The sequence below is a fragment of the Limulus polyphemus genome, unplaced genomic scaffold, assembly GCF_000517525.1.
Source record: "Limulus polyphemus unplaced genomic scaffold, Limulus_polyphemus-2.1.2 Scaffold206, whole genome shotgun sequence".
Lineage (NCBI taxonomy): Eukaryota > Metazoa > Arthropoda > Merostomata > Xiphosura > Limulidae > Limulus > Limulus polyphemus.
The window spans coordinates 58,538-84,575 of record NW_013665816.1 but is presented as its reverse complement, the minus strand read 5'-3'; the positions used below and the strand labels follow the sequence as shown (position 1 = coordinate 84,575).

General features: G+C 33.1%; 1 protein-coding gene across 1 annotated transcript in view; it reads left to right on the top strand.

Moving 5' to 3' along the window:
• LOC106478376 (tachykinin-like peptides receptor 86C) overlaps positions 1-26,038 on the top strand; it is a 59,001-nt gene that overhangs the window by 2,858 nt on the left and 30,105 nt on the right. Inside the window, exon 2 of the mRNA XM_013938920.1 lies at positions 20,788-21,003. Within this exon, the coding sequence (XP_013794374.1) occupies positions 20,788-21,003 (216 nt within the window). The remainder of the gene's footprint in view (positions 1-20,787; positions 21,004-26,038) is intronic.

The following is a 26,038-nucleotide window of genomic DNA, read 5'->3' as shown; positions in this document are numbered from 1 at the left end:
TCTCTATTTAAATCAGTTTTTACTGTGATCAGTTATCTTCATATCGAGGATGGCTGTTTCTTAGCTTAAATCAACATTCTATGTGATCCGTTATCTATATCCGCTGGGAAGCGATTTCTCTATTTAAATCAGTTTTTACTGTGATCAGTTATCTTCATATCCAGGATGGCTGTTTCTTAGCTTAAATCAACATTCTATGTGATCCTTTATCTAAATCTGCTAGGTAATTATTTATCTATTTAAATCAGTTTTTACTGTGATCAGTTATCTTCATATCCAGGATGGCTGTTTCTTAGCTTAAATCAACTTCTATGTGATCCGTTTTCTATATCCGCTGGGTAGCGATTTCTCTATTTAAATCAGTTTTTGCTGCGATCAGTTATCTTCATATCCAGGATAGCTGTTTCTTAGTTTAAATCAACTTTCTATGTGATCCGTTTTCTATATCCGCTGGGTAGCGATTTCTCTATTTAAATCAGTTTTTGCTGCGATCAGTTATCTTCATATCCAGGATAGCCGTTTCTTAGTTTAAATCAGCTGTCTCTTTCATCCGTTATCTATATCTGCTAGGTAATTATTTCTCTATTTAAATCGGTTTTTACTGTGATCAGTTATCTTCATATCGAGGATGGCTGTTTCTTAGTTTAAATCAACTTTCTATGTGATCCTTTATCTATATTCGCTGGGTAGTGGTTTCTGTATAGATCAGCTATCACTTCTACTTATGTCCAGAGCAGCAGTTTCTGTGGGTACATTCAGCTTCACCTTGGTTTGATATTGGTTATGTGACAAGTTTTCCAAGAAAATTGTTCTGAAACAAGAATGAAAAACTAAATGACGAATTTTAAAGTTAGAAAAAAAACAGACATTTTAGGACACTCCTCGTTCTATACCCAAGTCGCGCGTGACTATTTCTGAAAAAATGGAAGACCGTTGTGCAATCTTTTTTAACACCAAAATTTGGTTGGTTACCATGGCAATTAATTTAAGTTTTAAACAAATGAATCTAACCAAACTGAATACAAGTTTGAGGTTTTTTTAAAGTACTTTTTATTTAAACAAAATTTAATATCTTATGAGGCACCTTTTTGGCTAGTTCTTTATAGCTAGCCTGCTTCTAAACTACAAAAAATAAATTTCTCAAAAATAATTTAAAGCATCCCAGAATTTTGCAGAGCTGGTTACCAAAATTTGTTTAAACACTTTGTTTGTTGTTAAGCATAAAGCTATACAATGGACTATCTGTGCTGTACCGAACAAAGGTATCAAAACCTGGTGTTTAGCGTTGTAAGCCTTCAGATTTACTGCTGAACCACTAGAGGTGCCTCCCAGTGGCATAGCGGTATGTCTGCGGACTTACAATGCTAAAATCCGGGTTTCGATACCCGTGGTGGGCAGAGCACAGATAGCCCATTGTGTAGCTTTGTGCTTAATTACAAACAAACCACTAGAGGTCTTTTTTTAAAACAAGTGAAAATGTTGAGCTAATTCTGTTTTTAATAGAAATAGAGGAAGAAAATAATCTGTAATTACGTTTATTACAGGAATTGTATAATGTAATTCAATATTTCTGCTTTTCTGATTAGTTTCCCGAATTCCTTGTGCTGTCCATCTTCTCCTCTTCATGTTTTTCTCTTTACTCTTTAGGCATGTTCCACTGAATATTATTTATTAGAGTAATAAGAAAGTTATTTTGTAGGGGTCGCCACTTAATCCATTTTCTGTGGGAATGCAGTTACACAAACGTTCCAATCTTCTTTCTACATTGATGGTTGTATTATTAAAATACTTGTATTCCTAATGTTTTTTCTCCGAAGATAAAGATACCTTCCAGTTTCTATATACTTCTTGAAAACATTATGTCATAGACATTGTATTGCCCTCTTGTCAAAGTTACTTAGAAATATTTAATTTAAATACATAAGAAAAGTCGTTTCCATAGGGAAAAATAATTGCATGAGGCGCTATGAGAAGAAAGAAAATGAATTCCAAAAAGGAAGAAAGAAATGGATATTATTGTTCTACTTTATACATTGTTGTATTCAAAACATTTTCAGGCTTAAAAATTGTTTGTGTTTTTGTTAATCTTCTAAGGAACCTTTAGTACGTCTTCTTACTAATGCCGATTTCGTAAAGTTACCTTAGAAACGAATTGTAGCTTAAGTTATTTTTTTTTAAATGGAAAACGTAACTTTTACATTGAACACGCAACATTGCGCCATTGGTGAGCACTTTTCTAAACATTAATTTCCTTTTGTAATACGATATTTCATTTTTGCTAAACATGTTGATAAAAGATGGAGGTAAAGATATATGGAATATTACTACATTTCCAAGAAATGATCATTATTAAATGTGCATGAACAATTAGTTCTCTGTAATGATGAGCCATTCAGTGGACTATCTGAGAGCTGTCTACCACATGGAATCGGGCCCCGAAATTTAGCGTTGTAAGTCTATAAACTTACCTCTGACCCACTAACGAACAAAATAGCTCATTAATGAAGACGATACTGTCTTAGAAACTGTACAGAAAAGGTTACTGCTAGGCATCAATACACCCCTACACTAAAACTCGTAATGCTAGGTTCCCTCGTTGTTAAGAGTAGTTTGGGCATTGCATGATTAACTATCTAACAATAGCAAGAGCTTCTTTTTCCAATTAGAGTTATTATCATCATTTTTATGTACTCTTCTCATTATCAGCAAGGTTTGTTCGTTTTTGAAAGTCCCTAATTATTTTTCTTTCATTCGATATACATTACTATTTCTCTCTATATACGTATAAATAATTAAGTGTATGCTATGAATTGTACTAAACTCCTATAAATAGCATAACAATGCATTATAAGATGTACCTTCAAACAGAAGATACTAATTCAAATATTCAATTAACATACACATAAACGTATATATATATATATGCACGTACATACACACATATATATATAATGTACACAAACACACACACGCATACATATATAGAATGTGGTCTCTATGATGTGTGACATTAATGATATAATTTCGCGGGATGTAGAGTTCGTCCTGTCCCCCAGTGCTTATTCCTGCCCACATGATACTTCCTCCAAGGTCATACACGTTTCTCTATGAAACCTGGGTTGGACTTGGTTTCAAATTATATCCCCAAGAGTATTCATCTGGCACCTAGCTGCTTGGTGAAGCACGTATCCTCCGTGTAAAGATTGTTATTCCACGTGTCATTACTTCATTGACAGATATTAACGCAATTGCCAGAGGATTTTTTTCTAAAAGTCTTCACGCTGGCGCAGTCTCCAATTACGGCTGCTAACATCTGATTCAGTCTTAGAGAAGATGCTCTATAACTACGCCAAATAAGAAATGACAAAGAGCAATGGTATTCTGTTTTCTCGATGACAGTTTGCCTTGTCCAAGCAACATTACCATTGACTTGGGAGCAGTTTATTATTATGTTAACGACAATTTGAAACATTTGTTTGTAATTAATTCGCACCACTTTACTGTAACTGACCAGCTGCAGTGGTCTGTCTCATGGCTTTTAGGGCCTGGCATGGCCAAGTGGTTAAAGCGCTCGACTCGCCATGTGTGGGTCGCGGATTCGAATCCTGTCCCAACAAACATGCTCGCCCTTTCAGCCGTAGGAGGGTAAAAGAGTAGCCCAAGAGCTGGCGGTGGGTAGTAATGATTTCCTGCCTTCTCTCTAGTCTTTCATTGGTAAATTAAGGATGGCTAGCGCAGATAGCCCTCGTGTAGTGCGAAATTCAAAACCCAACCAACCAACTACATAGTTTGTCTTATTTTGTGGTCTCATACAATTTTGCCACATTTGACACTTTGAAATGAATAGCATTTTGGAGCCTTTAAAAATTTCGCAGTCTAGACCTCAAATACATTATTATTTAATTCCTTTGTGCAATGTAGTTTGTTAGACCTTAAAAGGTACAAGTTACAATAGATGTATCTCGTTTGAATATATTGTAAACCACAATATTGCGTGGAAGGGGTGAGCTAACGAGAACCCATAAACTATACTTAGATATTATTTTTGTCCACTCACGTTAGACAGTTAGTTACCGAGATGTCTTGAAAGTAATTATGTGATAATGTTATGGATGTCTTTCTGAATTTCATTTTGACTTACAGCGAAAACGTATTGATATCAATCGCATCTGTATCGTTTCTCCTTTTTGTGTGCTTCTTATGAACAAGAATTTTTTTACTGAGTTACAATCTCTACATGTTTACATTTTTCATACCTATATTTAACTGTGTGTGTTTTTATTTTTGTCTTTGTTGCTTAGTTGTTCTCTTGGTATTTTGTCAACTCTGTAGATCATTTATGGGCAAAATAGTAAGTAAATGTTCTCTTACTTAACAGGGTTTTTTTTGTGTGTGTTTAAGCGCAAACCTACACAATGGGCAATTTGCGGTGTAGCCGTCACGGGTATCGAGTCCTAATATTAAACTTCTGCTCGAGTGAGAAAATTCATCTGTAATCCGCAGAAAATATTCTACTTATCGAGAACGTGTTGTGCGAGGCTTATTAATATTATGTGAACATAGTTAATAAAAAACCTCTGAGCTTTATCGGAATATAAAAGCTTATAAAAACTATTTCTGATTTCTAAGAGTGTTTAATTTTGGAAGCAATCATCAAGAGTGAGAGAAAGAGAGAGAAGACTCTATCCGTCTGTTGTTTCCCAATATTACATTAAAAACGAATATCCTATAACAATAAGGTGACTTAAGCTTTAAGTTTCGAACATTTTCTGATGGAATTTGCGAAACATTAGTGAGGACTAACAAATATAAAAAACAAAAGGTTTCTTATTCTTGAAGTTTTTAAATCAACATAGCCCATCTGAAGTAAGTGTTTTGATCGGGTATAACACAAAGCGCATGTACACGTTGATCTACCATAACAAACTTCTGTAAGACGTTCAATGAAAAAAGAAAAATAGTGTTTCAACTAGACAGTGTTATTCCTAACTTACAAAGAGCTGTTTCTTTATCTAATCTGATTGACTCTCGTCTATTTTAGAAATAAAGCAAACGCTACATAAGTCGCGGAAAGTATCTCCGTAAAGGTTTCCAACTTTATTTTGTCTTTTATACTTTTAAGTGAAGAATAACTGATAAAAATTGGATTATTCAACCAAGAACGAAACTCTAGTCAGTTTTCTACAACAAAACGAACATGTTTGAAATGTGATGTTCACTTTATGAACATGGATTCTAGTGTGTGGCTAATAAACTAAAAACTATTGTTATGTTACCCATACACATGACATATTGCTAATATATTGTAGAGCTTGAAAATATTTCAGTTTTTTTTTATATAGCGCCTTGAGGTTGACAAGAGAGACATCATATCCATGCCATACCAAGAGTATGAAAACAAACTCCTTTGAAAAAGAGACAATATCAAACACATAAAACATACCCATGCTATATACCATAAATGTCAAAATGTATTATTCTAACCTCAACAAAGGAGATATCAAACACATAAAACATACCCAGGCTATATACCATAAATGTCAAAATGTATTATTCTAACCTCAACAAAGGAGATATCAAACACATAAAACATACCCATGCTATATACCATAAATGTCAAAATGTATTATTCTAACCTCAACAAAGGAGATATCAGACACATAAAACATACCCATGCCATATACCATGAATGTCAAAATGTATTATTCTAACCTCAACAAAGGAGATATCAGACACATAAAACATACCCATGCCATATACCATGAATGTCAAAATGTATTCTTCTAACCTCAACAAAGGAGATATCAGACACATAAAACATATCCATGCTATATACCATGAATGTCAAAATGTATTCTTCTAACCTCAACAAAGGAGATATCAGACACATAAAGCATACCCATGCTATATACCATGAATGTCAAAATGTATTATTCTAATCTCAACAAAGGAGATATCAGACACATAAAACATACCCATGCCATATTCCATGAATGTCAAAATGTATTATTATAACCTCAACAAAGGAGATATCAGACACATAAAGCATACCCATGCCATATACCATGAATGTCAAAATATATTCTTCTAACCTCAACAAAGGAGATATCAGACACATAAAACATACCCATGCCATATACCATGAATGTCAAAATGTATTCTTGTAACAGCAGCAAAGGAGACGCCAAACACATAAAATGTTTAAGCCATATAAATAGTGTCAAAATGCACCCCTTTTACATCACACGCTTACAATATATCCACACTACATCAAAAATGCCAAAACGCACTCTTTTAATAACAATAAACAAAACACAAGACATATACAATATACCCATGCCACATTAAAACAGTTAAAATACTGTCCTCATAGAAACAGACGAAAGGTCTAACTTATAAAAACATAACCACATCATATCAAAACTATTGGAACGTCTTCTCTTAACACAAATACATAGAATATATAAAAAACATTCGTCATATTGGTAGGTTCAACTCAGATAAAACATCAAATGAACTAAAATTTAATATCAAAAAGATACATCGGCGTATTTGTATTTTGAGCTACAAAGTTTTATTTCTTAAGATAAAGAAAAATGTAATGAATAATGTATATTTGTCTACTGATACCTTGTGTCTTCACTGCTTTATTAGCAAACTGCACATTATTGAAGTGGTGACTCTTCGTGATTGCAAACACGAGATTTGCTATTCGCATCGTGGTAAGCTTGATGCAATTTTAAACTATTCGTCTACCTGATAAAGTTTGATTTGCAAATCAAGTCAAGCTGCAGCTGTTTTATGGCATTCTTCTTAATCAATTCATTTAGGATTTCGAATCAAGGGTGTGTCAAAATTACATTTGAGGTATATTTACTTGCACAAGTCATTGCTCAGGGGTTTTATTTAATAATATAACTAAACAGTTCGTATTAAACTTTTTGATTACTTAAGCCTAACTTATTTCCTCACTTAGCTTGTTTAGTCATTTTACAGTACAGTATTAACCCAATAATTTTCACCAATGCAATACCTCCTAAGTTAAGCGAAATTGCTGTTTCAAGTACTAGTATTGACATAGTGTATTATTTCATTGTTATGGTTGTTTCATAATCTATTTTGTTCAGTAAGTTTATAAAAAAGAAGTTTGAAAACTTTTCAAACATTTATCAGTAGTGTATTTATATATCGGAGTTCTAGCTGGCAAGTGGCCAATCAATAACTTTAGGCTATTGCTGGATTTTTGTATGGATTCCAGATAATAAATAACTATAATAGGGCACTATCAAAAGAAAATAAGCAAATCACTATTTATCTGCTATTGGTTGTAACATAGAATGTTACATAGAAAATGAAATATTAAACTTATATCAATGTTTCGAGCAGATGTAGCACTCGTGCGGGAAGCAATGCCACTTCACAAAAAGCTGTACTTCTGAAAATCAAGTCAACATACTACACCAAAATAAACCAACACCAGAGAGAGAGAGGGAATCCCTAGGAACATTCAGTTGTCAACTTAGTAGCAGACCAAGGATATTCGACTGGAGTCAGTGACACAGAAGATTACAAGATGATTAACAATGGAAAATATACTAATCTCGTACATGATCCCGTTTGCAACTATGAAAAATAAATAAGAAAAATCTCAACAAACAATACGAACCTGAGGACATTTTAAGAAGAAATCAAATCTCTCAATACCATATAATGTCATGCTCCTCAACTGTGGTTTACCAAAAGTTCACAAACTGGAAGATTCTCTGAAACCCATAGTCAGTTCTGTCAACTTTCCAACTAAAATACAGCAAGATTTATAACGAAACTTATTGCATATTATTGAAAATACCATTTTAAAACAATTATTCACGACTCGAGTAGTTTTGTGTCAACGTCGCCTTAGTTAGTCCCAACATCAAAGATAAATTATTCAACATCCGTACTCAAGAAGTTCATCATGTTATCGATTCAAACTAGAAACTGGCCAAAGCCTTGCAGACAGGGACAATTTCAGTAAATTCATTCTTTTAACATGTAAATTATTCTACCACGAACACGAATTTCCAAATTGAAGGCTGATTCTATAAACAGACCAAAGGCCTGGCCAAGGGATTACATTCTTGCCAACAATCAGCGATATTTTCTTGGTAAATCTTGAATCTAAAATTTTAACATCAGTTATTCATATCATATATTTATGGAAAAGTTAAATGGATGATACTTTCATAATATCATGGCATGGCAAAAACATTTCAAATCATTCATTGTCTTCCCCATTTCTTAACAACCAACTATCAAGTCCACTATGGAAGTAAATTACTCTTTCTTAATGTCTTAATTAAATGCAAAGCTAAACGTTGTCCACCATTTTTTTTAATAGAACACCAAGATATACAAAATTTATAGCAGTATCCTCTGATGTATAGTCACAAGATCCATCAGAATATTGACCAGAGATACCTACCCTGGGAAATTTAGCACCCGAGAAACACTTTCCGTTAAATTGTTTATCCAACAATAAACCACACAACAAAAAGGCTAACGAACCACATTTTTTCATTTCCATTATTTTTATACCCCAAACTGACTAAAGAATCAAACAATTTTGTTAAATGTTTCAGATCAAAACTTATTTCAGCTGCAGCCATTTTCTAAGAAAGCTTCTATGAAAGTCAAATAATCAACAAACAAAGTTTTCAGCAAACTTGTTATATATGGAATTCGTAGTTCCTGGGGTGATTTGAATGTAGGAGAAACTTGGCAGTCATTTGAAGCAGAGAATAAACGAACATATGCAAACCTATCTAAAACTGTGAAAATAGAAAGATAAAATCATCACCTTGCACAAGAAACAGAAATCGAACATTTAACAGAGATTTACGATTAAATATCAACAACGTTCAGCCTACAATAACCATGAACCATAAAGAGTTCTGTCAAAGAACCATGTTCAACAGCCAAGTCAGACTTTTCCACAACCATAAATACCATCAAGAAACAAAATACTCCTGACCATAATTCACATCTATAAATCTTACAATGGGCCTACTATAGAATACAAATTTATGATTACAATTACGATATCCGATCGTTTCTTTAAAAGGCTACAAATCTTAAGAAACCGTGTTTCCAAGAATTGCGTTTCGATTTCCAATTTACACTCCACACTACTATTTAGAAAGAATCCAGACAAACCCTTCCTTAAAAGTCTAGATTAAATACATTTGTCTTAACCAGCTTAGTATATTTAGGGTAGTTCCTAAATCTATATAATATCCTAATAATGCAAAAATACCCTCATAAGGGTAAAGATTAATAATAATGATGTTCAAAAGTATTTTAAACATTATAATTTATGATATGCGTAAAAATAGCTATAAACAGAACACATAAAAACACTTGCTTTTTCCTAAAATCATTTCAATGTACACCAGATTTGAATATACTTTAAGCATTCATGTATTCGTAGTAGTGTATATCCAGTAGAAAAAAAAACAAAGATACAGAAAAGGCTAAACATTATCGACAAAATACACAAGTTGCCTGTCCTGAGAATTACACCATTGTTCTGTAACTGGCTTTATATAAAAAAAACATGACACAACACTATCGGTAGACCTACATAATCCTACAAACAATAGATTTTTCGACTTCAACAGAGAAAGAACCTTTAATTAGTTTAACATCAAGGACAAATTGCTTTTGTCACTTGTTACTATTTTGCTTTGGAGTCGTTAACCAGAAGATACAAAACATAAATCAAAATAGTAATATTTATTTATATAACAAACAGATCATTGGTTTAACAAATTTTAAGATAAAAAATCATGTTATTAAATTAAAGAAACTAATGCAATAGGGAAAAGCCACAGAACTTATATGAGTAGCACGAATACAAGTTATCTGATGCTAACGCTTGGGTATAAATTCAACTCTACAATTGAATTTTATCACGGAATGAGATGTAGCACTAATGCTGAATTTTAAGAAATATATAATTTGACTATAATTAGAATTCGGACTGGAATGAAAATTGACACTAAAACTGTGTATTAGAGTGTAAAAACATTTGGCATTCGAATTTAACGTTAATTAAAATCAAAATTTGACTTAACAGTAGACTTAACGTGGAATGAAATTTAGGGCTATGATTCAATGTTCGTTTGAAACTCGAATAGAATTATAATATGAATAAGTTTAAACCTAGGATAATAGTTAGCACTTTGCTTCTTTGTTAGCATGAAATAAAGATTGACTCTATGACTGAAGGTTCTCCTGGAATAAATTCTAGCATTGGCTTTGTCTATTAATCTGCCATAAATTATGTATTAGTCTAAAAAACACATTTAGAACTACATTCAAATTTTAGCGCTGTACGAAGCTTATACCTATTACAATTTCTCAATGGCTCAGCAGTAAGCTTCAGGGTATATAATGCTAAATATGACGTTGGATTAACATAGCACAGATAATTCGTTGTATAACTTTGGGCTAAAACACGCAAACAAAATAAACAGGTTCATAACTGAATTTAATTTCAGCCTAAAATTATACTTAGCACGAAATATGAATGGTAGCCAGGTAAAAATTTAGCACTTAAAGACTGAATGTGAGTCTGGAGCGAAATATATTAAGATGATTCAATATAAACCTGGTGTTACGTTCAGTAGAGGTGTGGTGAGGTAAGACGGTCACCTTACCTTTTAATTCAGTTTTCACAAATTATGATGAATGTCATGAAAAAGCAAAAGCAAAATTAACCCTTGTTTAAGATATATGTAATTTCTTTTATCCTTCGCATCCATGCCCGTCCACCAGGGGTTCTTATACACGGAATTACGTGAAAAATAATTACATATAGTTAATTTTAGATGGCAGCGTGTCATAATTGATGGTACATAGGGGTGTCCGTTTTACCGAAAGGGAGCGTCTGACCTCACTTTTTTCTCGACTATGTTTGCATTTTGGTCTTAATGAATTTTGACTCTAAATTTGAAAGTTAGCCTGGAATGAAATGAAGTTCTCGGATTGAATATTATATTTGCATAAAACTTAGCACTAGTCTGGAACAAAATCTGAGTTTACACTGATTAGTAGTTTGGATGAAAGCAATACTAGGATCAAATGTTAGCCTGTGGTAATATATGACAACTGTACAATTGAGTATTATCCTTGAATAAAATTTAGCAATAAGATTTCATTTAATTACTTTACAATATTTATCTCTAGGATTAACTGTTACCTTGCAGTAAAGAAAACATATGGAGATAAGATAAAATATTAGTCTGGCATAAAATTCAGTATTAAGTCTGGAATAATATTTAGCACTAGGATTGGGTGTTAGCCAAGTTTATATTTGTCTGAAGAACTTAAATTCAAACAGTGTTAACACTTAAAGTTAACACTATAGTTCAACCTTACCCTGAAATAAAATTGACTCTACAATTGAATGTTAGTCTTGAATAAAGCTTGAAACTACAATTCAATGTTACAATGGAATGAACTTTCAGCAATTAATATTAGCCTGAGGTAAAGCTTAGACTTACGATTAACTATTTGCCCGGAAAACATTTAAAACTAGAGGTTAATGTTAGTCTCCAATTAAATTAATATTCACTATTGAATATTAGCGAAGAATATATTTAACACTGGGTTTAAATGTTAGCCTAGAATGTAGTAGATACTTGTTTGTTTTGTTTTTAAGCACAAAGTTACACAATTCGCTTCCTGTGCTCTGCCCACTTCAGGTATCAAAATCCGATAGTTAGCATTATAAACCGTCAGAATTACCTCTTATCCACTATGGGCAAAATTTGTTGGATTTTTAGGGCAAAAGATTACCCAACGGACTATATGCGGAGAATCGAGCTCCAGATCTTAGCGTTCTAAGTTCAAAGGAAGTATATACAAGATCATATAAGCCTTGCTGCTGTGCCACTGTGGATAGGGGCTACAGTTGAGAGTTAGTTTGTGTTTAAAAGAGAGTTAGAAATAAATATCAAACTGGAATAAAACTTGATTATACAATTGAATTTTATGTTGGAATAAGATGTAGCATTGGAGTTAAATTTGCTCTGGAATAAATAAATGTTTAGCACGAGGATTGAATGTTAACCTTAAACGAACTTTAGCACTTACATTCAATGTTATTCTCAAATGAAATTTAGAATTAGAATTGAGTTTTAACTAGGAATAATAATTGACGCAATAATTATATTTTATTTTGAATCGAAATTTATAACTAAGATTGCATGTTAACCTAGGACAAAAGTTATATTAATATTGAACTTTAGGTGTGTATGAAATATTGTGCCGGAAATTAATGTCAGCCTATAAGTAAATTAAGTACAAGGATTGTAACTAAAAGTTAACGTGGATTGAAATTTGATTTGGGGATTAAAGTACATCCATAGATGTTCGGCTGAACTGAAAATTATCACAATTTTTGAATATTATCCTGAGAAAAGAAAAGAAAAAACCAATAATGCTTATCTTGGAATAAACCATGAAGGTCGAAATTCTGTGGCACTTCACTTCTGACCACAAAACGTTTTAGCTTTGCCTGACTAGAATGGATCTGTATTTCGTGGAATACACTAAGTGAATTCCAGATTCATCAGTGTTATATTAAGATGTCTTGATAATAAATAACTGACAGTCTTACACAACCATTAAATAAACTAATCGCTTTAAAATATTTTATTTTTAACAGTTTTTTACCTGTCAGATATTTTTCATTCATTTCACATTTATCAATAAGATGCTGCCGCTTCCAGTTCGATTTACAAATTATTTTGAAAAATACCGCTACTTTAACAACATTTAAAGTGAGTATCACATTCCCATTAAATTTCACCCCAACCTCAATTCTTACACTGCTGTTGTTGTTGTTTGTGGTCTGCTTCACTGGTATGAGATAACAATATATGGATCTGTTTTTTTTCTATTTTACTTCACTGGTATAAAGTAACAATATAAGGTTTATCAAAAAACCTAGGAGACTGCTGTTTTTGTATTGTCTACCACGTTAATGATTATCAGAGTTTATTTCCTATTTTATCGGTCGATGTTATTTCCATCAAGTTAATCTCAGTTTCATATATTTACTGTTTTATTCTACAAAATCAGACTCTGAGGTAAGTATTGAAAAGGTGGTGGAAAATATTTCAAACTGTGGCTCAATGCTGTTAAGATGTTATCGAACGGTGAGAAAATCTGACATTAAATCACAGAACTGTCATTTAGTTCACAGGCAGCCGATGTCACTTGAGATTATTAAATTGTATTAGTGACGAAGACCGCACGATAAGTCACATTTAATTAAACAACACACGAACAAAAAGCTAAAATTAATCAGAGCATTTTATAACAGCTGACAGAAAAATATATTTAGTCTCACTTTCTCTTATTGCAAAGGTATTTTAAGGACAGAGTTTGTCAAAATACAATTTAATGTTGATATATTGCGGATATCTTTATAAATATAAAATATTTTATTTCCACACTATATAACAATAGAAAAATATTTTTAAAAAATGACTACGAACCTTATTGAACAAAAATGGCAGTATCTGAAACACAGCAAAAGCCTGATTAAGAATGAGAGATGTTTTACAAATATAACCTCTAACTTAGCTATATAATATTTTTTATTAGTTAGTATCTTTGCGAGTTAAAGGAAACAAAATTTCAGTTTCAAAGACTTTAAGAGTCATAATCAATATTAGATAACCGCTAGCTTTTCTGAAGCCTCAAAGATTCACAATCATTATCAAACAACCATTAGTGTTTCTGAAGATTCAATGATTCATAATCAATATCAGACAACCACTAGCTTTTCTAAAGCCTCAAAGATTCACAATCATTATCAAACCATTACCGGTTCTGAAACATCGAAGATTCATAACCCATAGCATACAACCATTGGCTGTTCCAAAGTCCTCAGAGATTCATTAACAATAGCAGACAACCATAAGTTGTTCCAAAGCATCAGAGATAAATAATCAATATTAGAGAAATATTGGTGATTCCAAAATTTCAAAGATTCACGACCAATTGCAGACAAAACTTCGGATATTCATAACTAATACCAGCCAACTATTGACAGTACCAAAGCATTGAATATTTACAGTCCACAGTAGACTCAACTCATCGCCTGCACCAAGGAATTAAACGAATATAAAACAGGTGGGCATTACCAGACTAGGATTCCGAGAATTCAGGTTCACAACTCGTTACCACAAAAATGCACTCCGCACTTTGGGGCCGTTGGTGCTGAATAAAACTTTTGGTCAAAACCCAGTATTCGATCCGACAAGAGCAACCCAAAAAGAGGCAGTGGGTGCTATTGACTAGCTGCCATTAGTGTATCCAAGGCCTTGGAGAATCATAAGCAATAGCAGACACCCATTAGATTTTTGTGTATTAACATTACTAGTATAACTGATAAATTGCATCTCGTTTGAAAGTACAATAGAATATAAAAAATTCAAAACACGCTTTTTTTCCATACAGTGAATTCATGTGGGCATTTTCTCGTCGTAATGTTTATATAAAATTACTGTCTTTAGTCAGAGTATAAATACATGGTGTTGCAAAAGTGACCACATAATTGTTTCATTTAAAACATAGTTTAATTTTTACTATTATTGTGAAACAAACAATAATTAAATCATTTTTAATTGTTTTCGTTAGTACCAACAGTATAGAATCAATTATATAGTAACTTTTGGCCCAACATGCATAATTCTGTCTATTTTACTAATTATCTCATTCAAGAGAAATACAGCAATGAACATCTCACAAATCTAGACGTGGGTATTGAAACTCGGTTTTTAGCATTAGAAGCCCTCATACTAGAAACAAATGGGATGACATGGCTGGTACAAAATAAATATAGCAACTGGGGTCATGCGATATGGTATAATGCAGAAAGATAAATTCGGGGAACCAGGAAGTGGGAAAAAAGAGCAGAGAGGAAAAGATGACAGAATAGGTGAAATGAGGAGAAAGCGATCAATCGAAAAAGGGCAAAAAAATCTGGAACATTTTTACAGCGTTCTTAATAAAGGTGACAGAACAATCGGAAATAACGTGAAATAGAACAGCCAAGAAGGAAGGTGGAAAGGAAATTAAAAGAAGAAGATATATGTATGTAGCAGGTAGTCATAATGAAATATTGTAAATTATTAATATATCCCTGATTTATAGAATCAGATTTCACTCATTCAATGTGTCACTATTCTTATTTGAAATTTTGTATTTTACCTGTTGAGCCAATTACGCTTAATGGTTGAATCGTAATAGAAATAGCTTCATTTTTTAACCTCGTTTGTCCACTCATGCCGTTTGTTCATTTCATTAATTTACAATTAAACTTTCTCTTTCTTCGTGTGTTGATCGCTCACTTATACTTAAAAAACCTGCTGAAATTCTAATTTAACTTATTTTAATCATATAAATATATTAGTGTACTAAAATTTCTTATTGCTAAAAATATTCAATTATAAATAGCATGTATACGAATATGTAATAATTTTGGGCAGATATTGAAACGAAAATTCTGAGAATCGTTTCCGTTCACTGAACTTAAAATCTGAATAGTGAGTACAAAGTAGGCCTAAGACTAGCGTAGTACATACAAGCAGAAAAAATCACATATCAAAGGCTTTTAAGCCACATTAAAATTAATTATTTTTACGATTTGTACATGCTAATTCTAATCCAATGCGCGAAGCCATTAAGCCACGCTGCTCCACAAGCGATATATTTAGCATCAATACACTTAATTCACGACAAATTTTCGACCATTTGACAATGCAATGCTGAAAACGACATGCTTATAGCACAAAAGGATATTTTGAATAAGGTAATGCCAAAAGCGAAACCATTCCAAAGAAGTAAGCCCTTATTATTATTATTCTTTAAAGCAGAGATACTTACATGATAGATCGTATAGAAACCACACTCCAAGCCAACATGAAACAAAGCAATCCCTTACAAAATGTAGGTTAGGTTTATGAAAGACAACAATCAAACTCAATTATTGACTGTAATGAAGATTGGCACATCTGATGGTATATTTGATAAGATAAACAATAATTTGATGCAAACTTTCATGTAAAAGATGGACGAAGAAACTGAAATTGCAGCGATTTCCTTTTACCACTTACCTATCCTACCCCATATGTAGCTCCAATGAATTTCTGTGCCTTTTTCTATGCAACGCAATCTTAGAAGCTGACGTTTATGCAGAAAGGAGAGTCTGCAAAAAGTTTTCTAGGAATTTGATCCAAAATGTCTTCAACAATCTTGTTACAACTAAATTTGCGGAATCAGGAAATAATGACGGTCATGATCATCAGATTTGAATAAATTCAAATAAAATAAAATTTTATTTTTACTCGAAATAATGCTGAGTATTCCTACCTGCTCAGTTTTTATTGTGTGAAGTTTGATCTAATATAGAAATAAAATGTTTCATATTTGTTGTCTGTTATACCCCCATTTTTAGTCAAAAAATTATGAAAATATCAAAACGTAACCAAAGTTATATGTTGATATCCGCTTCTGATATTAAATTCAAAATCACCCATATTTTTCTCTCAGCTAAAGGTTCGTACACAGTTCTTTACATGTGCCAGGTATTCCGCACTTAATTTATTAGAATTATCGATGAGTCCAAGCTCTAATGGTTTTCCAAACACAACGTTTTTCTAGACTACTTATGCATCTGGCCCGGCATAGTCATGTGGTTAAGGCACTCAACTCATAATCTGAGGGTCGCGGGTTCGAATCCTCGTCACACCAAACATGCTCGCCCTTTCAGCCGTGGGGGCGTTATAAAATGACGGTCAATCCCACTATTCGTGGTAAAAGAGTAGCTCAATAGTTGGCGGTGGGTGGTGATGACTTCTAGTCTTACACTGCTAAATTAGGGACGGCTAGCGCAGATAGCCCTCGTGTAGCTTTGCGCGAAATTCAAAAACAAACAAACAAACTTATGCATCAAACTCATTGCGAGTCTACATTGTTGTTGATTACAAGAGTCACTAATACAACAAAAATATTGCAATTATTCCCATTAATTCCTTCTGGGGTTTCATGTGCATTTTATTTAAAAAATAAGATATTTTATCAGTTTTTGGTTGTTTCTGTACACTGAGTATTTTAACAAGAAAAAATATAAAATCATGGACTATCCAGTCGATAATGTGAAGGTTAATTTGGCTTATTTTATTCTATAAATATACTTAAGAGTTAAATGTTTTGTTACTGAGTGAGCCGAGAGAATAAGCCTTGCCATAATATACAGCGTATACATATATATATAGTCAAATTCTGTTATTCTGATTGCAGCAATAAACATAATCTAAGACTACCTGTTGTCAGAATACGACCGCTACAACATCTAGTTGTTTTTCAAGTCTAGTGAAACCGTCTCTGCGATTCAAAAAGCTCTCATAGTAAAGATCAATAAACCAAACGTTAACCAAGACCAAGGCTTAGAAACTAGTCATAGCTGAAACCACATTCTCCAAAAAAACTAAACAAAAAATAGTATTCATCAACTTTTCCAAAGAACAATCAAATTAATCACAGCTGAAAAGCTCAACGTTAGGGCTGACCTGCTGTCTTATTATCTCTCCTTTCACACGATATATATCTGACGAAGGAATTAGCATGCAACTGAAAACAGCGGGAAATGTCCATAGTAAACTCATTCCACCTTTTCTTTAATAAAAAAAATCATCAGAATATTGCTTTATTTTTACAACTAAAATAGACTGGGAATCAGATAGGTTCAATATTACGTGCTTTTTAAACCTAATGGTTATATTAAATTCGAAGCTTATATTGGTTATTAATAGTGATTATTTATTCAATTATCAGTGAGTGGTTTTTCATACTGAAACGAACTGAGAAGAAATTTTCATCTTCCGAATGATCCAATTGTAAAGCTGTGGAACTTAACGGAATGGGTGAATTCCTTTGACCAGAAATCGAGATGTACATTTAGCCCCATAATTTACTTTGTAATAGTTTTAAATTCTCTTTTATTTATCGTTGCATATGGGAAAATTTGGATCATTCTTCGTGAACATTTCATTAACAGAAATTATAAAGTAACTTCCCCTGAGAACCAACAAAGTTTATTTTTTGCTGTTTGTTGAGGAAGACATCGATTCTCTTAAATATTTACGACGATAACAGGACGTAGACATTCATATTGCAAAAAAAAAGAGCGAGAATAACTGTCAGATTTAAGTTGATTGGTATTCCACGAAATCTTGTCAAAATTGACGTCACATCTTTAGAAAGTTTCGTAATACACTTCAGCCAAATCGCAACTATAAATCGTTTTTCATTTTTGTCATCTTAAATCTCAAACGTTTTCAAAAGAATGTAAATAAATGTGGAAGAAAGAGTCTTGCGCATACGAAAAAAATGTGTTTGAATATTTTTCCCCAAGTTTCTAAAGCGCATTTTTAATGAGACACTTTAAATAAAGTATATTTTATTTTTATCCAGGAACTTTACTAGAATTCATGTAGAGCTCCTATACAATAAAGACAACCTACCCCATATTTATACTTGAACGTTATTGGAGTTTGCGTGGAACCCCTACTCAGTAAGGAAAACTTACCTCATACTTATACAAGAACATTATTGGAATTCAGGTAGAAACCCTACCTTATACACGAACATTAATGGATGACATTTATTTCACAATAAAAAGAGCCTACATAAGCTATGTAAAAAAATATGCTGGAGTCCAGACAGAGCCCTTAAGAAAAAGAACCTACCCAAACTTTGTATATAAACATTACGGACTCTTTAATAAAATACCTACCAAACCTTGGTAGATAAACATTACTAGGTTTCAGACAGAGCCTCTAAGCTTTCAACATTAACATTACTGGATTCCCCACAGGGTTTCTATTTCTCAATGAAAAGAACTAGTGCCATTTTTTATATTAACATTACTGAATTGCAAACAAGGCCTCTACTTCTCAATGAAACGAACTAGTGCCATTTTCTATATTAACATTACTGAATTGCAAACAAGGCCTCTACTTCTCAATGAAAAGAACTAGTGCCATTTTCTATATTAACATTACTGAATTGCAAACAAGGCCTCTAATTCTCAATGAAAAGGACATACATCAGGTTTGTACATCAACATTATTTGATTCCAGACAGAACTTCCACTTCTCAGTGACAAAAAATCATCAGATTTCTTTATGAACACTACTGGACTCCAAATAGAACTTCTACTCAGTAAAGAAAATCTACCTTAGCTTTCTATGTAAATATTTGTGACTCCTAATAAATTTTTGTTGATGGAAATAACTAATGTTATATTTGTTTGTGTACACACTTTTAATGAAATTCAATCGATTTGTCTTAATTGAGCTTAAATGTGTTTTCGATACAATTAAATGAATTTTCTTTGATACTGTCCTACGGATAAAACAATAAAGAGAGAGAGAGGTTTCACATTTCAAAGAGTTCAAGAAATTAGATCTCATAACTTACGAAATATGAGAATTATAGTTATTATTAAAATTCAATTATGAAAGTGGAATTCTATTGAATCAAGATACTTTTTTTAACTATCTCTAGCAAGTTAAACATATTTTGTTAACCGTTTTAACCATCAAATTCTACAGGATTATTCTATTCTTCTTGAAACGCTAAGTCGGACTCGTGATTTGTTTTTTTATCAAACCGTATTTATAGACACCATAAACCGTAGAATAACAGTTATTATCTTATAATTTGCTATTTTGTTTCGAATTCGCGCAAGGTTACATTAGTATTATCTACACTAGTCGTCCCTAATTTTCAACTGACAAACTAGAAAATAAAAGAGTTTCTAGTTAACAGCACCCACAGCCAACTTTTGGGATTGGACCTGTACATCTACGGTTTCAAAACGAGGATCGCAATTGTACGACAATGGGCCACGGATCATGAACCTTCATGTTGATAGCTTAAAGAATAATCAAAAAACAAAATTTTGAATGTTCCGCATGCTAAAAAACGAAGATATAGATAAATATAAACAATTCTAGATTCCAAGTTAATTACCCAACAAATGTGTATATCCACGATTAACGCCAATTTTAGCTTTCCTATGACGTCAGTGTTCTTGAAACATCTTGTAATGCCAAAACTTGTTCTCTACCATCGATAGTGTATGAACAGGCGTTCACGACAAGTGACAAATGAATTGTATGTGGAGAACAAATACCACTACACGTGTAAGGCATTAAAAAAACACCACAGATTACAAGAAATACTTCAGTCGGATCACATCTTTTGTGATGAATTTGCATATAGATTGATTTTCACCATATAAATCAGAATCTTCATACCAACTGTTTCTGTTTAAGTACAGTTTTATTTCATCTATTGTATATGACGTTCTATTTATTTTTGCTGGTACAAGAAAAATAGCGTTTTGACTATATCAGTATTGACATAAACGATTCATCACCGACATATGCATGTTTGAATTATATTAAAGCGGTTTTCTCACTCACGCTGAAAGCTTACATGTTGGTATGCATTTTAACGAAACAGTGGGATTTATTTTAGCATTTGTAAAATATAGTATTTAATAATTATGAAAAAAATATTTTTTTTTACCTTAGTGCGAAAACTTTCAATGAACATACAAACTATATAGAATTACTATCTAGCTCCCGAACTACTTATAATGTAGCGATGAGTTAGGTTTGTTTCGTCTTTTTAAAACTTTTGTCTCTTTCTTTCTTATAGATGTGTTGCAATTGTTCGACCTTTGACCCCACGGATGTCCAAGAGTAAAGTTTTAGTACTTATTGGAGCCATCTGGATTTGCAGCGTGTCGATAGCTCTCCCTACATTACTGTATTCTACCACCCACACCTACAACTATGGTAAAGATGGGGACCGGATTTTATGTTACCTTCACTGGCCTGATGGACCGAGTGGTGTTTCAACAGCTGATTATGTGTAAGTGTAGTATCTGAACTGCTTTATCACTTCAGTATTGAATTTAACAGTTCATTATGTGTAAGTGTAGTATCTGAACTGCTTTATCACTTCAGTATTGAATTTAACAGTTCATTATGTGTAAGTGTAGTATCTGAACTGCTTTATCACTTCAGTATTGAATTTAACAGTTCATTATGTGTAAGTGTAGTATCTGAACTGCTTTATCACTTCAGTATTGAATTTAACAGCTCATTATGTGTAAGTGTAGTATCTGAACTGCTTTATCACTTCAGTATTGAATTTAACAGTTCATTATGTACAAGTGTAGTATCTGAACTGCTTTATTCGTTCAGTATTGAATTTAACAGTTCATTATGTGTAAGTGTAGTATCTGAACTGCTTTATCACTTCAGTATTGAATTTAACAGCTGATTATGTACAAGTGTAGTATCTGAACTGCTTGATCACTCAGTTATTGAATTTAACTTTATAATCACGTAAGTGACCCAGTGATTTGCGTGCTGGACTATGGATCTTTGGGTCCTATTACTGCGAAATATTTTTTGGGGTCGTGGGTGCATTACAAGAGTGAGTGTAAAATCCCAATATTCGGCAAGACACCAGCAGCCCCAGAATTGATGGTGAGAGTTGTTGACTAGGTACTTTCCTTCTAGTATATCAGTTCTAAATTAAGAACGACTCGCACATTTAGTGCTTGAATAGATTTGTGCAAATATAAGATAACAAACACGCAAGTCTTTAACTTTAAACATAAATTTCACGTAACTGTTACTGCTTAATCATACTTATCATATGCTGCGTGCTATCATGTTGAAGCTGTAGGTTAACTGTAACGTCCATGTAAATGTAATACCCTAACTGAAAATCTCCATTTTTTATTCTAGTTTAACTCTTAAGTTTGAAATACGATTTGTAAATTAATTGTGATTATCACTTGAATCTACTAGTTTAACTATGATTATCACTTGAATCTACTAGTTTAACTATGATTATCACTTGAATCTACTAGTTTAACTATGATTATCACTTGAATCTACTAGTTTAACTATGATTATCATTTGAATCTACTAGTTTAACTATGATTATCACGAAACTGTTGTTGTTTAGCTGCAACAATCTCTTCATTAATTTGTAGCCTAACTGTATCTACCAACTAATTAATTTAGTGGTATGATTGCAGTTACGCATATTTGTTTTGGTTTAATTAACTCAGTAGTATAATTATAATTATCGCGTAATTGTATCATCCTGATCCTAGTTAACTGATCCTTCAAACCTAACAGTTTCATAAACTCATTGGTGCGTTAATCTTTCAGATAATACAAACATACGTACTTGTAGCTAAAGATGTTTCTTTATCAGCTCGATTGCATTTTCTTTTTGGTTACATTTTTTCTTTTGCTTCAATTATGTCTTAAGAAGTATACTTTTAACGACGCCGGAGGCATCTGTAAGATGTCCATTTCTATAATTAATAAATGAAACCTTCGCTACTTGATGAAACTCCATAATTACAGAGCCGAGTAAAACGAAGAAACTTGTAGGCACCTGACCATAACCTGTAGTAATGAATGAAACATTTGTGGAATATTACAATTATCTTTGTTTTTCTCAATTCTTTAACGTCAATTTCTCACGTATGTTAATATTTTCTAATATCACTAGCAAGAATAACCATGTTTCTCCTATCAAAACAACAGAGAAATTTAAGTTAAAGATACGCTTTCATATCTTAAACTGTGATATAAAATGTTTTAAAATGGTCGTTCTATAAAAATCGATGCGTAAAACTCATATTAATTCTAATGAGATGTGATAGAAGTAAAAAGATACCATATTCTAGGAATGTCAATTAAGAATAAAAGTAAATGAAATTTTTGTTTATTTTAAAGAAGCTAATACAAAGTGTCCTAAAAACGTTGAGAATTTTTGCCACCCAATGTTTATTGCTTATCTTTTGTTGCTTTGTTGATCAAAGAAGACGTTGTCTAGCTTCTACGTGTAAAGCAGTATTTGTTGTAAACAGGCATTACTAAAACCAACGAAGATGTGGAGGAGGTATCTACCCCAACTGTTTAGGTTAAATATATGTGTAATTAGGTATGTATATACATCAATATAACAGCTTGGGTGTTTATTCGGCTGCCTGGAGGGGTCACCTGTTTTAACCACTCGTACCACCATACAGTACTGTGTTGCCTGTCGGTCAGTCAGTAGACAGTAAAATCACATCATATAAGGGACGCTTGACGTTGCAATTTATACTGTCGTGACGTCAGTAAAACGTGCGCTTGCCATGAATAACGAAAATAATTATACACTCTGTAGGCTACAACACAGCATGATATACGAATTCAAACGCAAGAAATAAAAATATTTGTTACTCTTAACTTTGGCTTTATTTACTCTCGAAACAGATCACTTTCGTGAACTCTGCGAAAATGTATCTAGTTTGTAATATAACAGCTCGGATGTTTATTTGTAATACTTAGATATTAATCATATGTATACAGTGGGTTAGTCACACTTTATAAAAGACGTTCTAGGCCTGTGCTGTCTTTGAAACTTCTTACCCCATCTCCGATCGTTCTCAACCTGATTGCCGACACCACAGTTTTCACTTCAACAAGTTTCTGAAAAACCAAAGATGAAGTTGATCTAAGACTCCACATTTTAACTTTCTACTATACGTAGAAGTCCACTTTCAAAAACACGTTACGCAAATTAAATATGCTAAAGTCCACGGCTTCATTTTTATGGTTTGAAGAGAAACTGCCGTGGGCTTAGACGCGTGACTTGAACCTTCTTGGCATCCAGTCTATTTATTGTAAGAATTCCATGTTTTATAACTGGTGTTGTTGACACCTTTTCATGATAACTACAGTTTTGCCTTGTTCTTATATTCACTTTGTAAGGTTATCCATTATGTAGGAAACTGAGACAATCATAAATCCCAACAAAAAAAACTTTATAATCTTTCTACTACCTTGGAAAGTTTTTATCAACTTGGTGTCGGTGCCGGTTTTTTTTTTTGTTGTTGTTGCTGTTGTTGCAATCGTTGTAGTACAACCTAGGCCTCGTTAAAGCAAACTTCCACCTCTCGCGTGTTAGATATTTTTCACACGGGTTTCTGCTATTTTTCTTTCTCTCGGCGGTGTTGGGGAATAGCTTTTGCCTTGTGTTTCATCCTGTCACCGATGTATGGGGTATGTGTAACTTATTAGGTACCACTTTCTAGGTTGGGGGGTGGAGGAGTCCTGGACTATCAGTCTCCATACTTCGACAGTGGTAGAGGCAGTCCTATACTTCTATTCACTATGTTTGTGTTTCTCTCATAAACAAACGTTAGACTTGAAGAGGACACGTGAAACTGTCGAATCTGGTATCCGTATAAATTTGTTGTTCCGTAAGAGTGGATTTAACATTATTTTAGGTTACTTTACATGGTATAGTGTATTTACCTACTATTTCACAGATACTTACCTTTGAAACTGGTGGTCCCTGGTTTTTGCATCTCTTTGCTGTTTCACTGTACCAACAGCCTTCCCTAGAAAGGACTATGACAAATTTTCCCAGCTATAATTTTATCCTTAGCTTCACTGTACCGTCAAATAGTCAGAAATTCCCATGAATTAAATATAAATAGATACTAAATATGTCACCCGTTGCGCCTCATCTCGTATATTCAACAACATATCATTAAAAAAAATTATTAAATAAGAGTGAAAGGTGGTTTCTTAAGTGTAAGTTAATTTAGAAGAGGGGGAGTACAAATTGTAATCTAATAAATAAATAAACGTTAAGGGATTACAAAGTAACGTGCAAGTTGCGAAGAGTGAAAAGAGTTCTATAGAAAAAAAGTTGCCTTCTTTTTATTACACTATTTCATACACGAAGAAAAATAAACGAAGTTGGTAGCCTGAATTTCGTTCACTGTTAATTAAATCTTCATCTCCGTCCAAACGCATATTTTTGTATTTTGCTGTGGAAAATCATGAGCCGTCATATTTATCCAAGTACGTCGGAGCATAAGTTAATTGTTGAAGTTCACGTGTAATATTTTCAGTATTGCCTTTGATACGATTACACAGGTAACAGAATCTTCAGTGCTTGTTTAGCAAGTCCTTTACGCTAGATAGACAAAAGTAGCTACTTTTTTTCCTAATGATGTAGTTATTTCTGTCGTCGTTAGGTGGCGTTCTTTGCAAGAAACTATAATCTACACTGTTCTCTTCAGGCTTGGAAAATGTCGATTAGATAAACGACGTAAGCAAGCACATGCCAAAAGATAAGCTCCAATGTTAAACCTTCTATCATATTGTTGTAAACAACTAGAATATGTAGCTGATTCAGGCCACCCAGTGGCACAGCGGTATGTCTGTGGACTTACAACGCTAGAAACCGGGTTTCGATACCCGTGGTTGGCAGAGCACAGATAACCCATTGTGTAGCTTTGTGCTTAACTTCAAACAAACAAGCTGATTCAGATTGATGTTCTACAGTGAATTTAATATCGACAGATTTGGTATAAAACGAGCTTCAGGAAAGAAAAGCTTTTTTGATTTGAAAATTACAGAAGTGAAGTCAGCGTATATCCTGTAATAAAGTAGTTTGAAAGTTGAGGCATTCATCCAACTGTTGTCATTCATGAAAACACAAGAATATGAAGCAGTGGAAAAGTTCTGTAACAACCAAACCTGTAAAATGTTTATACACTGTGACGAATAAACATTCTATATATGCCCCTACTTCATTCCAATTAAACAATACCGAGTTGCACTACACAATGGGCTATCTGTAATTTGCCCACCACGGGAATCAAAACCCTATTTCCAGCGCTGTAAGCCCGCATACATACCGCTGTGCCAATCTGTAAACAAGACAGCTTATGCAAAATGTTTATACACCGTGACGAATAAACATTCTATATATTCCAATGAAACAATACCGAGTTGCACTACACAATGGGCTATCTGTAATTTGCCCACCACGGGAATCAAAACCCTATTTCCAGCGCTGTAAGCCCGCATAC